The sequence below is a fragment of the Eriocheir sinensis genome, chromosome 22 (assembly GCF_024679095.1).
Source record: "Eriocheir sinensis breed Jianghai 21 chromosome 22, ASM2467909v1, whole genome shotgun sequence".
Lineage (NCBI taxonomy): Eukaryota > Metazoa > Arthropoda > Malacostraca > Decapoda > Varunidae > Eriocheir > Eriocheir sinensis.
In genome coordinates this window covers 15,436,820-15,454,524 of record NC_066530.1, presented here as the reverse complement: position 1 = coordinate 15,454,524, position 17,705 = coordinate 15,436,820, and the positions used below count along the sequence as shown (strand labels likewise).

The 17,705-nt window shown below is 42.6% G+C and overlaps 1 protein-coding gene and 1 long non-coding RNA gene across 6 annotated transcripts; both read right to left on the bottom strand.

Moving 5' to 3' along the window:
- Positions 1-1,601: 1,601 nt before the first annotated feature.
- LOC127002133 (bifunctional coenzyme A synthase-like) lies at positions 1,602-7,489 on the bottom strand. 5 transcript variants are annotated; one of them, XR_007755766.1, is made up of 5 exons: positions 7,252-7,486; positions 5,784-5,925; positions 3,702-4,997; positions 2,719-3,225; positions 1,602-2,563 (listed from the first exon to the last, which is right to left on the bottom strand). XR_007755766.1 is itself a non-coding variant. In XM_050867726.1 (4 exons), exons 2-4 carry the CDS (start codon positions 5,850-5,852, stop codon positions 2,911-2,913), a joined length of 1,680 nt encoding a protein of 559 aa, XP_050723683.1. In that variant the 5' UTR covers positions 5,853-5,925; positions 7,322-7,489; the 3' UTR covers positions 1,602-2,910. The 5 variants fall into 5 exon arrangements, 1 of the variants encoding a protein (XP_050723683.1); XR_007755765.1 differs by having other exon boundaries at positions 1,602-2,587; positions 2,742-3,225; XR_007755767.1 differs by having other exon boundaries at positions 1,602-2,587; positions 2,747-3,225.
- Positions 7,490-9,086: 1,597 nt separating this feature from the next.
- Positions 9,087-17,370, bottom strand: LOC127002272 (uncharacterized). Its single transcript, XR_007755939.1, has 6 exons — positions 16,848-17,370; positions 16,003-16,363; positions 14,221-14,328; positions 12,653-12,775; positions 9,889-10,002; positions 9,087-9,265 (listed from the first exon to the last, which is right to left on the bottom strand). It is a non-coding gene; the product is annotated as an uncharacterized LOC127002272 (long non-coding RNA).
- Positions 17,371-17,705: the final 335 nt, after the last annotated feature.

Here is a 17,705-nt window from a genome sequence, read left to right as displayed (position 1 = left end):
AAGAGGAGCAGGAGGAGGAAGAGGCGAAGGAGGAAGAGGAGGAGGAGGAGGATCGGATAACAGATTCAAGATACCAAACACCCTACCCTCAATGTGACTTATCAATGTTCTGTTACTTTTTCTTTTATTTCTATTCATTGTTAAAATAGACACGTTTATCATCACTATCTTTGTTTCTTTCTTCTTCTTATTTTTTTTTTAGCTTTCGAGTTTGAAAAATAACCCAAGAATTTTCACGATCACATATTTCCACGTTTTCCTTTTTTTTCTTTTCTTTTCATCTACTATATATAAAGAAAAAAAAATCCCTCCCGTTTCATTTAATCTCTCTCTCTCTCTCTCTCTCTCTCTCTCTCTCTCTCTCTCTCTCTCTCTCTCTCTCTCTCTCTCAATGCTTAGGAAACACATGTTGTCAATCAAAGGTGACACACAGACGCAACACACACACACACACACACACAACAAACACACACACACACACACACACACACACACACACGTAAACAACATCCACGTTAATCACCACCAAAACGCCTTAGAGAGAGAGAGAGAGAGAGAGAGAGAGAGAGAGAGAGAGAGAGAGAGTATATTATGCAATGATGGACGGGAAAGACAGATCAGCATAGCGATACGAAAGTCAAACGTCACAACAAGGAAGAAGAGGAAGAGAGTGGAAGAGGAGGAGGAGGAGGAGGAGGAGGAGAGACATTCCCAGACAGCTGTTTTCGCACCATCACCAAACAGATCACTCTCTCTAAAAGGCTGATGATGATGATGGTGATGACGGTGATGATGATGCAAGAGTTGTCTAGTAAAGAAGAAAAAAAAAATGTTACACCTATACGATCGATAATTTAAGGGAGTGAACGCTAATTAATGAGAACCCATGGGAGTGACCTCTTGTATATTGGCTTTTCGTACGTTTTCATAATGTCACGTTTGTTTTGGTGACACTTGACTGACTGACTGATTTACTGACTTACTAACTGACTAACTGACTGACTAATAGATTGACTGACTGACTAACTGATTGATTGACTACCTGACCTACATGTTTTTTTATTCCTTTTCATAAACAAGCTTTCCCTAAGCTTATCACAAATCTCTCTCTCTCTCTCTATCTCTCTCTCTTTCGTTGGCATGCACGCCTTCTACGAGCCGTCAAAACTTCCTTGCTGTGTCTGACGGAAGGAAGAATGTGTGTGTGTGTGTGTGTGTGTGTGTGTGTGAGAGAGAGAGAGAGAGAGAGAGAGAGAGAGAGAGAGAGAGAATCTACTTCCCATTATAATACACAAGATAGGGTAATCACAACGTTAGCCAATTCAGGAGGTGAATATATATACATGTAAAAGTAAAAATTGCTTGGGTTAATACACCACATAACAAGAATGGAGAAAATTATCCCATTCAGAAAAAGAAAACATAGAGAGAAATACGTATGATAACAACATATTTTATCTTTTTATCTATTTCTTTTAATTATCTATCTATCTTTATCTTTATGTTTTGCTAATGAAAGATATGGATGTCCTAAATATATGTATGTGTGTGTGTGTGTGTGTACCTTATGTAGTGAAATAGGGTAATCAGAGTCTTGAAAGTATCACATATCGGTAATTATTCCTGAAAAACGGTAAACATTTTTGGGCCTTCACTCAGCACTGTCTAAACCTGTGGGGGGGAAGGCACTGACTGGCTTCGTACTTCTTTTATACAGCATAAGAGGCAACAAGGGGCGAAAAAACAGCATAAGAGGCAATTAATTGAAAGAAAATCCAGCATGAGGAGGCCAGGTGCAAAAAACATACAGGAAGAAGCTCTCAAAAAGTAATACTAAATCCTAAAATAATTATGAATACAAAGGTGACTGTTCCCTGGCATGACCTTACTGACACCCAAACAGTTCTTTAACCCCTTGACTGTGGATTTCCTACAAGAAGACATCACCAAGCTACAGGAATGGAGCAAAGAGTGGCTGCTACAATTCAATGAAGAAAAATGTAAAGTCATGCACCTGGGGAGGGGAAATCCAGCATATCAATACCACATGGGAAACACTCCACTATCCACCACAGAGGCAGAGAAAGACCTGGGAGTGTATGTGACCAGGCTAACAGTGAAGGCCAAATCCATGCCAGTCACAGTGGACGGGTTAAATATGATCACTGGCACAAATGACTTATATGTAATTAATTATATAGACGTAGAAATTAATAATGAGCATTATCTGAATCAAATCTAAAATTGAAGGAGTTCATGGATGCTGCCACATAACAACACTTAATAGTTTAAAAGATAGATATAAAAACCTTTCAAGATTATCAACTCATAAAATATATGGAAAATCAACAAATAATGTGTAAACGATATTAATCAGCATCAGAAGGAATAAAATCCAGAGGAAAGATGTAAAGAATGAAACAAACAAATTAAATGGGAATGACTAATGATGAAATAATGAGGAGAGAAATTGCCTAACTGCCCTTTTTACAAACTCTATTCCTCACCTTCTTTCACTTCTCTTCTCTCAAATATTTCGATCCCACTGTCTTTCTCTTGCTACCTGCCTGCCTTACCTTACCCTAACCTAACTAAAAACGAGACTTGGGTGGAGGTGATATCGTTCCACCCTCACCGGCCTTTTTGCAAACTCCATTCCTCACCTTCTTTTACTCATCTCTCTCAAATATTCTGATCCCACTGTCTCCCAATTGCTACCTGCCTGCCTGTCTTACCCTAACCTAACCTAACTAAACACGAGACTTGGGTGGAGGTGATATCGTTCCACCCTCACTGCTCTTTTTGCAAACTCTATTCCTCGCCTTCTTTCACTCACTCCTCTCATATATTCTAATCCCACTGTCTTCCTATTACTCCCTGCCTGTCTTACCTTACCCTAACCTAACGTAACTAAACACGAGACTTGGGTGGAGGTGATATCGTTCCACCCTCATCACCACCTCCAGAAACAGCATTATCAACACTCTTCTCACTCCCACTTCCGGCCTCCACCAGTCGGGCCGAAAGAGTAGCCCACGCCCTCTCCACCTGTTTTTGTGTGTACTCCCCCGACCACTGCGTACAGAACACCACGTTGGCTCTCTCGATGCGCTCGGTTGTCGACATCTGTGAGTCAAGTCGTCGCTCTGCCTCCTCCGGTGTCTTGCCGTCTCGTTCGACAATGCGCCGGACTGCTTCCTCACGCTTCACAATGCACACCCACACCTAGGGATTGGATGAGTGTTATATTAATAGTTCTCGTATTCAATCCAGCTCAACCTAAGCCAAATATATTCAACACCCGACTAGTCCCACCGCCACAACCATGAGAGACAAGAACCAAACTCCACCCAAATATGAGTCTTGAAAGAATGAGAGGTATTGAGTTTACAAGGGAGGGAGTGTATGGTGAGAAGCAAACCTAATCATATTCAACCCAACTCAACCTAAGCCAAATATTTTCAACACCCAACTAGTCCCACCGCCACAACCATGAGGGACAGGAACCAAACTCCAACCACACATGAGTCTCGAAAGAATGAGAGGTACGGAGTTTGCAGGGAGGTATAGCATTGAGAAAACCTAATCATATTCGCCCAGATCCAGATCCAGATATTCAACCTAACTAAACCTAAGCTAAATGTATGCAACAGTAAGCTAATCGCACCACCCTAAGCACCCAATCACAAGACAATACTCACTTGGTGGCATCTTCTCTCCCATCCGGCTTCCAGGAGAACAGCCGCGTCCAGCACCACCACCTTCACACCCTCCGAGGCAAGCTGACTCACTTTTTTCTCCACCAAACGCTGAATCTCTGGCCACACGATCTCGTTCAGACTCGTCCGTGCCTTCTCGTCCCCAAACACCTTCGCCGCTAGTGCAGGCCGGTTGATGTGTCCGTCCTCCCCTACGATATCCACCCCAAAGGCCTTGACAAGTGCCTCATGACATGCTGTTCCTGGGAGATATGCCTCGTGTCCCACTTTGTCGCAGTCGATCACAGCCGCTCCGAGCTTCGCGATACGCTTGGCCACGCTTGATTTCCCTGTCGCCGATCCACCGGTGAGCCCGATAACATAAGGGCGACTTGGTATGGAGGGATTCGGTAAGGGTTCCTGGAGGACAGTTCCGAGGAGTCGCATTCGCATGGACGATGAGCTAACCTTCGCCTCCTCCTCGGATGACTCTCGTATCTCGTCTTCCACCAGAGGAACGATGTGTCCCTCCAGGAGACGCAAATCGTTCTCCTTCCTGACCTTGTTTATGGCCTCCACGCCTCGTTTCGTCTCCTCGCTCACCACGATCATGTCCATATCGGGTTCCCAGCGCGTAGGGCCAAGGGGCTCCTCTATGGCATACACACGGCAGTCTATGGTTGGGTCTAACTCCCCTACCAACTCCACAACCCCTACCATCCTTTCCTCTATTGGCTTGATCAGCTCGGTCAGTGTCTTCTTCTTTAGCAGAGGACCGTCCGCCACGCCACACGTCAGTTTGTCACCACACCGCATCAAGGCAGTGGATAGGAACACCAAGTGGCCAGCATGTGGTCGGTCAAATGTCCCTCCAACCACAACACTTGGGTACACCTTGTCCGTAGGGAGAGGGGAAGGAAGGGAGACACCACCACTACCCTCACTGGTCTCCACATCCCCCTCACACTCCTCTATCACCACTACATCACCCCCACTAGTCAGACACCCTCGGTAACGCCCCTCGACCTCCACCCTTGCCTCACCCGTCACCCCTTCCAAGATCAACACATCAATTGGACGCTGGGTCTTGGGGGGGTGGGGAACCGGACCCTTGAACCCTGCTAGCAACACACGCACCTCCAGGCCGCGGCAGAGGGAGGGGCTGCGGGCGTAGACACTGCTGACGATGTGACTGTAGAGGGTGAGGGGTCGGGTTGTGTCGGGTATCTTTGTTTGGGCCAAAGGGTCAAGATGCACATAGAGAGTTCGACCCACTTGCTTGGAGGCAGCGCTTAGGACCTGTAGATGCGTTGGGGAGTTAGTAAGATACACGTTTAATTGCTGGGAAGGTTAGCAGCTCAGACAAACACATACGGCTACTTATTTTTCTTTGTTGATTTATACCATAAGGTGCTGGCTATCATGTGTTTGAAGATATCTTAAACTTAACCTAACAAAACCCAAAACAGTTACTATAGGTCTTGACTCAGAAAATTCATATATGCTGCTTTACAAATGAGACTTTTGAAATGCCATAATTTTTACTCTTTACTACACTCCCACACGACCATCGCATGTAATCGAAACACACGAGAAATTAATCCAGACAAAGAAAGGTTTGCTGGCGCCGGGGATCGAACCCGCGACCAGTGCAACGGGAGAGCCACTCCTTTACCAGTCGGCCAAAGAGGTACCCCCTGGGTAAGTGGGTTATGGGAGGCTCGCCCATCAGGCAAGTCGTGTCACTACACTTTCTATACAACAAAGTGAGGTCATTCTTTGTTGATTTATACCATAAGGTGCTGGCTATCATGTGCTTGAAGATACCCTAACATAACCTAACAAAACAAAAACATACACTATAGGTCTTGACTCAGAAAATTCATATATCCTTCCTTACTGATGAGACCTACACAACCAAGTGAAGTCATTCTGTGTTGATTTATACCATAAGGTGCTGGCTGTCATGTGTTTGAAGATACCAACTTGAAAATTTCCAGAATTCCTGGAAACTTTCCTTGGAAAGTTTCTATTTTTCTGAAAACTTTCCCACCCTTGACAATCCTAATCAAGTCCAACACACACCCGTGGAAGGCTGGCCACAATGCTGGCAGCTGGGCGGGTGAGCACCAGGAGACCCGTTGCTGGTGACATCCTGATGCCTCTACTATCGGTGAGGATGGGAGGCTGGTGAAGGCAGGAGCCACACTCCTGCTCCTCGGCACGGCTGGAACAACAAGAACAGTGGCGAAAGGTTACTTTATGTTTTACAGGAAGGGAAGCACCTCAAGGGCAAAAACTAATGAAAACAAAAATGTGGAGAAGATTGTCCAAAAGAGGGGTCAATTTCAGGGTGAGAGAGGTTAATAGGCATCATCTGTTGGGTAAGGGTGAGGTTAGGTAAGTTAAATTTAGGTAAATCTGGCATAACAAAGTGTGGATTCTATGGTGACCTGCTCTGTCATACTAACACCGTTTACCGTTGATGAGGTTTCAGGCCCTGCTCCGCAGCTGATGCAGCGCTCTACGAGGGCCGTCAACAATTACAATGTTAGCCTCAATAATAGTCTTCGATGCACTTATTCTCAAACATCATAGTGAGTGAGTGAGTGTCTTCATTTCTTTCATGAATAATATCACAAATAACCATTAGTTCAGTTTTCATGGCTAATATTTTCATAGTAGTATCACAATTAAATATCCAATGATTATTTCCCACACGCTGAACATCCATCACACACAATTTATCGTTAAGTACAGACACTAATTAATAGCCATGATCAGTCATCTTACGAATTCTCTCAATTTCAGTCTGGAGAACTACACAACACTGGTCATTCGCTGAGTGGTTGATTTCAGGTTTCTTGTACGGGTGTGATTCTGTATATTTATTGCTTTCTGGTGTAAGGTGGGGTTAGGTAAGTTTAAAAATGTGACCATGGTGTGGGTTCAGATGTGCCCTGCTGTCATATTGAAGTAGGTGTGATTCTGGATATTTACTGCCTATTGGGGAAAGGTTGGTTTAAGAGGATGTGGTTAAATGGGTGTAATTCTGGATATTTACTGCCTATAGGTGAAAGGTTGGTTTAAGAGGATGTGGTTAAATGGGTGTAATTCTGGATATTTACTGCCTATAGGTGAAAGGTTGGTTTAAGAGGATGTGGTTAAATGGGTGTAATTCTGTATATTTACTGCCTATAGGGGAAAGGTTGGTTTAAGAGGACGTGGTTAAATTATTATATTGAAATGGGTGTAATTCTATATATTTACCCTTCTCAGAAACAATTACTGCATGAAAACTTAGTAAATTGCTGTTCTAACCTTATAAACTCATTTGTGAGACTAGATTATGGGTAGAGTGCTAAGAGTTAGTTTTCTATTGTATTTAATGTTTCAACAATAGATATTAAACTCAATCCACCTAGGGAAATTAATGGTTCAATAGGTATGTTCTCTTGCCTTGACTTTACGAACCATTCTTAATTCTACTACACCAAGTGCAAGTAATTCCTGTAATGCTCCCCCTCCTGACCATGGATTAAGGTGAATCTACCTGTGTGTATCGCCTCAAGGACACACGAGTCTTTGGTGTCACGGGCCAGGCAGGCCGGGCTATTCCTTACCAACTTTTATCTTCCGGGCCCTGAGCCTGACCTTGATGTCACAGTCTTACAAGTGACTTCAACTGACTTGAAAATTTTCTCAGATCTGCACAAGACAACAACGCCAGCCAGCAACCAAATATCAAGAATAAGCCATAAGTGGGAGCCGTTACAAAGGCAATCCCACGCCTACTACTGGACTGGACTGGACTGGAAAGCTCCTCGCGTGCGATACAGGTCAAAAGAAGAAGAAGAAGCGGCGACGAGTGTCAACAAACACTGTGGAGGGTCAGGGCTGGAGGCCGCGGCCCGCAGCATAACTGGCCCTCTAGAACACCTCAGAAGAAGGCCACACACGTGGACACATCACCCACGGCGTCTTACACACACCCATGGATCATATTTATTCACAATATTCGGTCCCAGAACTCAAGCTGTACCTCGAGAACAGAGTTCATATGACGGGGTAACATACAAGCACTTCAGACTATCTCCAGTTCTCCACACGACCTTTGCTTGTCATGAAACACACGAGAGATTAATCCAGACTAGGAAAGGGTTTCACCGGCTCCGGGGGTCGAACCCGCGACCAGAGAGAGGGGAGAGTAGCTCCTTAACCAGGTACTCTTTAACCGTAACTCCTTCAGCTGTGTAAAATTCCTTAATCAGTCGGCGCTCGCAGAGTCAATTATGGAAGGCTCGCCCATCAGGCGGGTCGATCTGGCACTACACGACTTCCCTTCCCTATCCAATCAATTGATGTGTGTTTGCCACTGAAACTTCCCATTTTCTATGAACTCTTTGGAGAGCATGGGCCCTTACTCTTCCTGTAACCCACTCGGGGACGCACAACAGAACCCAGAAGATGCCCACCGCATTGCCACCACATGTATTGCCCAAAATTCCACTTCACTATATCTCCACACGACCTCTGCGTGTTACGAAACACACGAAAGTCGGTATGCTGCCCTGACTTCTACTCGGCAGGCACAGGTTCGATCACCGGTACTCATGCAGTGGTGTTAATTACGGGATTTTTTCAGTGTGTTTATGCAGCTTCCTTAATTTCACTGCTTTATCTAAAACATTTTTCCACTTTCGTACATTCCACTCAAACCCGTTTCAGAGGACGAGACATATTTTCACGCGGCCGTCTTCAAGTCTCCAGTCGTCCATTCTTGCCATTTACTTTCCATCATTCGGTCAGTTTTTATCGGCGTGTTGCGAAAAGGAAACCAGTTGGAGCTGTTCACCTGAGTCTATTTTCAAATGTATCTGGGGACTGTAAGCCAATCAATTTTCTAGATATTTTTGGGAAATGTAGGCAGACAGACAGACATTCAAACAGCCAATAGAAACGGAAAACGTCAGGAATGTTAAGAGCACACACACACACACAAAAAAAAAAAAAAAAAAAAAAAATATGGCAACGTTTTCATTTCCTTAAAGCTATACGAAAACTGTAAAATTGGTAAAAAAAATAGACAGAGTAAACAGACAGACAAACAGACAAATACCAATGAAAACAGGAACTCCAGAATTTTTTTACAGTACAAAAAAAAAACATATATTGCAACATTTTGACTTTTTTGCAGTAAAACGAAAACTTTCTTAACGAGGACGAGGACTACAAGCAGAACTTAAACTTACCTAAACTTAAACAAGATAAACATGACTTAGACAAAGATTACGTACATGAGACAAGAATGATTAAACAAAACGGAGAATCACTTAAACAGAATACAAAAACTAGAAGAAAAGAAGAGGAGGAAGAAGTTCTCATGTATGTAGTGTGGTATTTTTATTTTCATTACTATAGTGTCGCGTCCAAGAAAGTTGTGTCCATTCAGTCCATTCAAGAGGTGAGAACAGTCCCAAAATTCATCAGTCATCTAAGTGTTTCATGATGAGGATGACCACTATGCAGCTCCTTCGTCCTCATCGTCATCTCAAGTCATCACCGAACTACATGAGGGAGTTGAGTTGAGGAGTTAAGTTACAGAAGTAAGGTCAAAGGTTACCGAAATGAGATGGAGGTGACTTAAAATTGAGCTAAAGATAACAGATAGATAAACATTACGTATATATGACAAGAATAGATAACGTAAACAGAAAATTACTCAAAATGGAATACAAAAAAAGGTTGAGGAAAAGAAGAGGAAGAAGAAATAAGTAATAGTATAAGTAAATGAAGAAGATGAACAAGAACAAGACTGTATTGGAAGATGTAGTAGAAGAAGAAGAAATAGAAGGAAAAAAAATAGCAGTTGAATAAGAACAAGAAGAACAAGAACCGAAGAAAAAGAAGAAGAAGAAGAAGAAGAAGACAATAGTAGTTGAAATAACAGAAGAAGAAATAGGAGGAAAAAATAGCAGTTGAAGAACACACGAAGAACAAGAAAAGAAGAAGAAGCAGAAAAACAGTAGTAGTAGTGGTAGTAGTAGTAGTAGTAGTAGTAGTAGTAGTAGTAGTAGTAGTAGTACAATAATAATAATAATAATAATAATAATAATAATAATAATAATAATAAGGCACACACACACACAGTAATCTTCCATCAACACCTATATGAAAGCAGACAACCCACCCATATCACAGTTGACCTCGTCCGCCCCGTCCCAGCAGTCTTGGCGCCCGTCACAGCGGTAAAGGGAAGGCAGACAGTAGCTGCTATCACATACGAACTCCCCCGCCTGGCAGCCTGAGTGTGAAAGAGAGACGGGGACGTGTATACAGTAAGGGGAGAGGAAGGGAGAGAAGTCTGGGTCCTGGAAGGTAACCCACACTGTCCAACTCACTAATGCAAGAGCTAACCGGAATCTTTGCTCTTTCATCCCATTCTTAAGCGTACCAGGCTCCTATTACTATTTCCGAAGCCCACAGAGAAAATTCCCCGGGATTTCATGGGTGATTTTCCCCATTCAAGATGCAGAAGCCGTGTATAACTATCACTCCAGGATCACAAAACAGTCCATGGAAATCCCAGCAACTTCTATGGGAGGTTTTTCAAAGAGGCGTTCTGAGGTGTCGATACGTTGAAGAATCCAGACTCTGCTTTCGGTCTTGTTCTTGCTCTTGTTCTTCTTCTTCATTTACTTTTAACTATTACTTATTTCTTCTTCATCTTCTTTTCCTCAACTTTTTTTTGTATTCCATTTTAAATAATTCTCTGTTTACTTTATCTATTCTTGTCATATTTACGTAATGTTATCTGTCTCTCATCTCTACCTCACTTTTAAGTCATCTTCATCTCATTTCGGTAACCTTTGACCCAATTTCTGTAACTCTTTAACTCCTCAACTCAACTCCCTCGTGTAGTTTGGTGTATAACTTGAACACACGACAGATTCTTTAAACGTCGTAGTAGCATTTGTTAAGAGTTCCAAGGTTAGTTTGGCATTTCTGATTCCATTTTTGGGACGCAGTTTGCTAGAAGTGTTAGGTTCTCAGAGTTCAGTCGATATGTTACAAACTCAGTCGTAGAAAGTGACATAATAAATAACAGCAAAACCAACTCAATCTTTGGAAGTAGTTGATATGAGAGTCGTAGTAGCATCTGTTAAGAGTGACGAGGCTAGTTTGACATTTTTTATTCCATTTTTGGGACGCAGTTTGCTAGTAGTGTAAGGTTTTCAGAGTTAACAAATACCGTCATTATAGTCGATTATGAGTCTTTGGAAATAGTTGATATGAGAGTCGTAGTAGCATTTGTTAAGAGTTCCGAGGCTAGTTTGGCGTTTTTTATTCCATTTTTGGGACGGAGTTTGTTAGTAGTGTTAGGTTTTCAGAGTTCAGTCGATATGTTACAAACTCAGTCATAGAAAGTGACGTAATAAATAACAGCAAAACCAACTCTGTCTTTGGAAGTAGTTGATATGGGAGTCGTAGTAGCATTTGTTAAGAGTTCCGAGGCTAGTTTGGCGTTTTTTATTCCATTTTTGGGACGCAGTTTGCTAGTAGTGTTAGGTTTTCAGAGTTAACAAATACCGTCATTATAGTCGATTATGAGTCTTTGGAAATAGTTGATATGCGAGTCGTAGTAGCATTTGTTAAGAGTTCCGAGGCTAGTTTGACATTTTTTATTTCATTTTTGGGACGCAGTTTGCTAGTAGTGTTAGGTTTTCAGAGTTCAGTCGATATGTTATAAACTCAGTCGTAGAAAGTGGCATAATACATAACACCAAAACCAACTCTGTCTTTGGAAGTAGTTGATATGAGAGTCTCAGTAGCATTTGTTAAGAGTTACGAGGCTAGTTTGGCGTTTTTTTATTCCATTTTTGGGACGCAGTTTGCTAGTAGTGTTAGGTTTTCAGAGTTAACAAATACCGTCATTATAGTCGATTATGAGTCTTTGGAAATAGTTGATATGCGAGTCGTAGTAGCATTTGTTAAGAGTTCCGAGGCTAGTTTGGCGTTTTTTATTCCATTTTTGGGACGCAGTTTGCTAGTAGTGTTAGGTTTTCAGAGTTAAGTCGACATGTTACAAACTCAGTCGTAGAAAGTGATATAATGTTAAGAGTTCCGAGGCTAGTTTGACATTTTTTATTCCATTTTTGGGACACAGTTTGCTAGTGGTGTTAGGCTTTCAGAGTTAAGTCGACATGTTACAAACTCAGTCGTAGAAAGTGATATCAACAACAACAACAAAAATTCTGTCTTTGGAAGTAGTTTATATGAGAGTCGAAAACGTTTGAGGATACGATGCTGCTTCCCTCCTTGAAAAACGGGTCAAAAAGAGACAAATCAACCACACTATTGCTGTTGGACTAATATGACATTTGAAACAGCATGCGTTGTACACACTCCCCCCTCCCCCCCTACACGTCATCCTCCAATCCCCAGACATCCAAATAAGCACAACGATCCAAGGCCTGCCTGAGATAAGATATAGGCAGCTTAGAGTCATATATCACGGCGGCCACTGTAAATATAATTCGCCTGCTCCACTAACAGGCTGGGACGATCATATTGGCAGCACACACAGACACACACACAAAACAAACAAACAATGAAACTAACCCACGACAGAGGGAGCAAACACATGTATAACGAGAAGTGAGTGAATCAAGGCAACCCACACTGTCCAACTCACTAATGCAAGAGCTAACCGGAACCTTTGCTCTTTCATCCCAATCTCGGGTTAATCACCTCTACAGCCTTCATTCCTTCTTTTGTATACTCCCTTAAACCTAACCTGACTAATTTCCTTTTCTGTTTTTGGAAATAGATGAAAGAATAGATGAAATAGAGATGAAATACAGAAAGCGTCTGAGAGTCCGTGCGCTGGTTCACTCCTTTCTCGTGGACATGATATTTACGCTTTAAGTTAACAAAGAGGTATGTTTCCTCACCGCAGCCTTCCTCGTCGTCACCGTAGAGGCAGTCCACCGCTCCGTCACACACGTTTATCTGACACACGCTCTCGCCGCTCTTGCACCGGAACAAGTCATCCCCTGGACAACCGCTGGCGCCATCTGTAGGACACATGCCAATGAGTTATTTAGAAGTATATATATATTTTTTTACATGTTGTTGTCTCTTCTATTCTTTCCTGTCTTTCTCCTTCTCTTTGGGTCATTTTCTTAAACATTTCAGTGAACAAGCACGTACATTTAACAAGGCTTTCGTAGGAGTCGTGGGCATTTCCAGGGGTAGTTTTATGACCCTGGTGGTGGTGGTCATAAAACTACCCCTGGAAATGCCCACAACTCCGATGAAACTCTTGTCAAATATGTGTGTACTTGGGCGCTGATATGTTTAAGAATATGGCGCCCATCGTCTCTGTCTTCTGTCTGTAATCAGGTCGTTTACTCATTCCATTTCAGCCATTGATCAGCCTTTTCTTTACCGTGAACAAGACAAAGAAGCGCACCGCAGTTGGTCTCGTCAGCGTTATCAGCACAGTCTTAATGAATATGGCGCCCTTCGTCTCTCTGTCTTCTATCTGTATTCAGGTTGTTTACTCATTCCATCTCTGCCTTTGATCAGCTTTTTCTTTACCGTGAACAAGACAAGGAAGCTCACCGCAGTTGGTCTCGTCCGCATTATCAACACAGCCTTTAAGAATATGGCGCCCTTCGTCTCTCTGTCTTCTATCAGTATTCAGATTGTTTACTCTTACCATTTCAGCCTTTGATCAGCTTTTTCTTTACCGTGAACAAGACAAGGAAGCTTACCGCAGTTGGTCTCGTCCGCATTATCAACACAGCCTTTAAGAATATGGCGCCCTTCGTCTCTCTGTCTTCTATCAGTATTCAGATCGTTTACTCATTCCATTTCAGCCTTTGATCAGCTTTTTCTTTACCGTGAACAAGACAAAGAAGCGCACCGCAGTTGGTCTTGTCCGCGTTATCAGCACGGCCTTTAAGAATATGGCGCCCTTCGTCTCTCTGTCTTCTATCAGTATTCAGATCGCTTACTCTTACCATTTCAGCCTTTGATCAGCTTTTTCTTTACCGTGAACAAGACAAAGAAGCGCACCGCAGTTGGTCTCGTCCGCATTATCAACACAGTCTTTAAGAATATGGCGCCCTTCGTCTCTCTGTCTTCTATCAGTATTCAGATCGTTTACTCTTACCATTTCAGCCTTTGATCAGCCTTTTCTTTACCGTGAACAAGACAAGGAAGCTTACCGCAGTTGGTCTCGTCCGCATTATCAACACAGCCTTTAAGAATATGGCGCCCTTCGTCTCTCTGTCTTCTATCAGTGTTCAGATCGTTTACTCTTACCATTTCAGCCTTTGATCAGCTTTTTCTTTACCGTGAACAAGACAAGGAAGCTTACCGCAGTTGGTCTTGTCCGCGTTATCAGCACGGCGCCCTCCGTCTCTGTCTTCTATCTGTATTCAGGTTGTTTACTCATTCCATTTCAGCCTTTGATCAGCTTCTTCTTTACCGTGAACAAGACAAGGAAGCTCACCGCAGTTGGTCTCGTCAGCGTTATCAGCACAGTCCAGGTAACCATCACAGCGGAAGGCAAGCGGCAAACACCTGTAGCCGTCACACACAAACTCCCCTTCCCAGCAGCCTGTGGGTGTGAGGATTAGGTAATAGATAGATAGATAGATAGACAGATGAAGTGTGGGATGCACCGTTGCCAGATTATCGTACTCAGAGCCTCGTATTTACCTGTTTCTGAGCCATAGCTATTGCCGAAAAGCACCAATAATTAACCATTTTAACGATAACTATATAATATGAAGGCAGTTATTGGGGTCGAGGAGGCAGTTTTGGGGTTGGAAATCGGCAAACATAGGAGGCTGAGTACGACAATCTGGCAACGTTGGTGGGATGCTGGGTCAAAATGTGTCAGTTAGAAGAAGAACGGATTAGAAAAGAAGAGAATTAAGAAAGTGAGGTCAGTCGTTCCCCACGCTGCTCCCTCTACTCTGCACTTCTTTTTATGCGTTTTCTATCACTTCCTTCCCCCTTTTCGTTTTTGCTGACGTCACTTAATCTGACCCTTTTGTATAGGCACAGGTACGGACGACAGGTAAGAAGGTAAACTAACGGGTAGGTAGGTAGGTAGAAATATGCATAGGTAGGAAAGAAAGGAAATAGAAAATAGATATAAAGCTCTGTGTGAAGGCATATGCATAGGAAGGAGAGAAAGGAAAATAGAAAATAGGTATTAAGCTCTGTGTAAAGGGATGTACATAGGAAGGAGAGAAAGGAAAATAGAAAATAGGTATAAAGCTCTGTGTAAAGGGATATGCATAGGAAGGAGAGAAAGGAAAATAGAAACAAGGTATAAAGCTCTGTGTAAAGGGATATGCATAGGAAGGAGAGAAAGGAAAATAGAAACAAGGTATAAAGCTCTGTGTAAAGGGATATACATAGGAAGGAGAGAAAGGAAAATAGAAAATAGGTATAAAGCTCTGTGTTAAGGGATATACATAGGAAGGAGAGAAAGGAAAATAGAAAATAGGTATAACCTCTGTGTGTAGGCATATGCATAGGAAGGAGAGAAAGGAAAATATAAAATAGGTATAAAGCTCTGTGTAAAGGGATATACATAGGAAGGAGAGAAAGGAAAATAGAAAATAGGCATAAAGCTCTGTGTAAAGGGATATACATAGGAAGGAGAGAAAGGAAAATAGAAAATAGGTATAAAGCTCTGTGTAAAGGCATATACATAGGAAGGAGAGAAAGGAAAATAGAAAATAGGTATAAAGCTCTGTGTAAAGGGATATACATAGGAAGGAGAGAAAGGAAAATAGAAAATAGGTATAAAGCTCTGTGTAAAGGGATATACATAAGAAGGAGAGAAAGGAAAATAGAAAATAGGCATAAAGCTCTGTGTAAAGGGATATACATAGGAAGGAGAGAAAGGAAAATAGAAAATAGGTATAAAGCTCTGTGTAAAGGGATATACATAGGAAGGAGAGAAAGGAAAATAGAAAATAGGTATAAAGCTCTGTGTAAAGGGATATACATAAGAAGGAGAGAAAGGAAAATAGAAAATAGGCATAAAGCTCTGTGTAAAGGGATATACATAGGAAGGAGAGAAAGGAAAATAGAAAATAGGTATAAAGCTCTGTGTGTAGGCATATACATAGGAAGGAGAGAAAGGAAAATAGAAACAAGGTATAAAGCTCTGTGTAAAGGGATATACATAGGAAGGAGAGAAAGGAAAATAGAAAATAGGTATAAAGCTCTGTGTGTAGGCATTACCAGACCCCTCCCACACACACACACTTACGGCAGCTGGTCTCGTCTTCACCTGAGCGGCAGTCCATCACCCCGTCACACACCTTCACTTGGCACACCTTCTTGCCGTTGTTACACCTGAAAACGGCGTCCCCTGGGCAACCCCGACAACCTTGAGGCTTCACGACCCCTCCCCGTGTGATATCGTGACTCCTTCCTCCGCCCTCGTCTAGCGTTCCTCTCTCCTCTTCCTCCTCTGAAAAGTACCAGTCGTCGTTGTCGTCCTTAACCGGTCCCTCGTGGTTCTCGTTGTCTGGTCTTAGCGGTCGTACGTGCGGTCGGGTTGTGTTCAGTACCGACTCCCGTCTCGTCCTCAACTCCACCATTCTCTTAAGTCTCAAGTTCTCGTCGAGCTGGAAGAAGGAAAACAAGTTACCATCCTCGTCTGGTTTCCTATATCGGATTCTATGTTTCAGTTGGTATTTGAATCATTTTGAAGTGGCTCTGGCTGCAACCGCGACTTCCGACTAGTAAAACATCTTTCGGCTACCTCTTTGGATTCTTTTTAGGAGCAGCGAGTAGCGGGCTTTTTTTTTATTGTTTCCTTTTTTTGTGCCCTTGAGATGTCTCCTTTGTTGTATAAAAAAAAAAAGCGTGAATCAAGTTGAGGCGCTACTATAAAAAAAATCTGTCCGCTTAAGTACAGATTGGGTCCAAAATGCAGAGTCGTTAAAAAACAGACAAATTAACGGGTGTCTGATAAAATAAACAAAAAGGAAGAATGGATTTAAGTGGGAAGATAGAGGGAAGTGGAAGAAGGAGGAGGAGGTGGAGGACGAGGATGAGGAGGAGAAGGAGGAGGAGGAGGACAAAGAAGGATATCGTTTGCTTACTCACCTGAGACAAAGCGAAGGTGAGGACAACTGGGAGAAAGGTTACGAGTAGGAAAACTTTCATGGTGGTGGTAGTGGTCACAGTAGTAGAAGCCATAGTAGTAGTAGTAATAGCAGTGGTGGTGGTGGTGGTGGTGGTGTGGGTGGTGGTGACGAGGCAAACCCCAACACGTCCTTTCCAATTACTCTTCCACTTCCCAACTGACCACCATCACCACCAACATCTAAACATATACTACAACCCTGGCTCCTCTCTACCCCACACACAAACATATTTCACGTGTTTTCGAAGTGTATTATCGAAACGATATTAAAAAGATATCGAGTCCCCCACAATGCTCCTGAAGACCCTTATCACTTCTTTGAGAACCTCTTCCAATCCTTTAGTCAAGCTTGAATGCCGTAAAACAAAAGCTGACCTGCTGAGTATGGAAGGAATCATTCAGCTTTACCCTCTTATCAAGCGTCACATTTCACTACTACTACTACTGCTACTATTACTACTACTACTACTGCTACTACTACCGCTGTCATTACTACTATTTCTACTCACCCTACTCACACTATTACCTCTATTGCTACACCCACCCACACACACACACACACACACACACACACACACACATACATAATACCACGTGCTCTACTGTATCACGAGCAAGATAAGGAAAAAAAAAACACTAGATAAGCGAGTTTAAGGATTTATAGACTCAATGTATCAGTGTGCGTCAAAACAAATACGTGACACATACTTGTATTTATGCACACCTTGGTAACCTTGAACACGGCGACAGGTGAGAAGGTAAGGCAGGTAGGTGAGTAGGTTGATAGGTATTAAGAGGAGGGAATTGACTAAATGACA

Excerpts from the sequence above, each read along its gene's own strand:
- LOC127002133 (XM_050867726.1), bottom strand. The coding sequence starts at position 5,852 with ATGTCACCAGCAACGGGTCTCCTGGTGCTCACCCGCCCAGCTGCCAGC. Across the intron at positions 4,998-5,783 it reads TTGTGGCCAGCCTTCCACGG|GTCCTAAGCGCTGCCTCCAA; the intron begins GTGTGTGTTGGA and ends ACGCATCTACAG. Across the intron at positions 3,226-3,701 it reads GGGAGAGAAGATGCCACCAA|GTGTGGGTGTGCATTGTGAA; the intron begins GTGAGTATTGTC and ends TCCAATCCCTAG.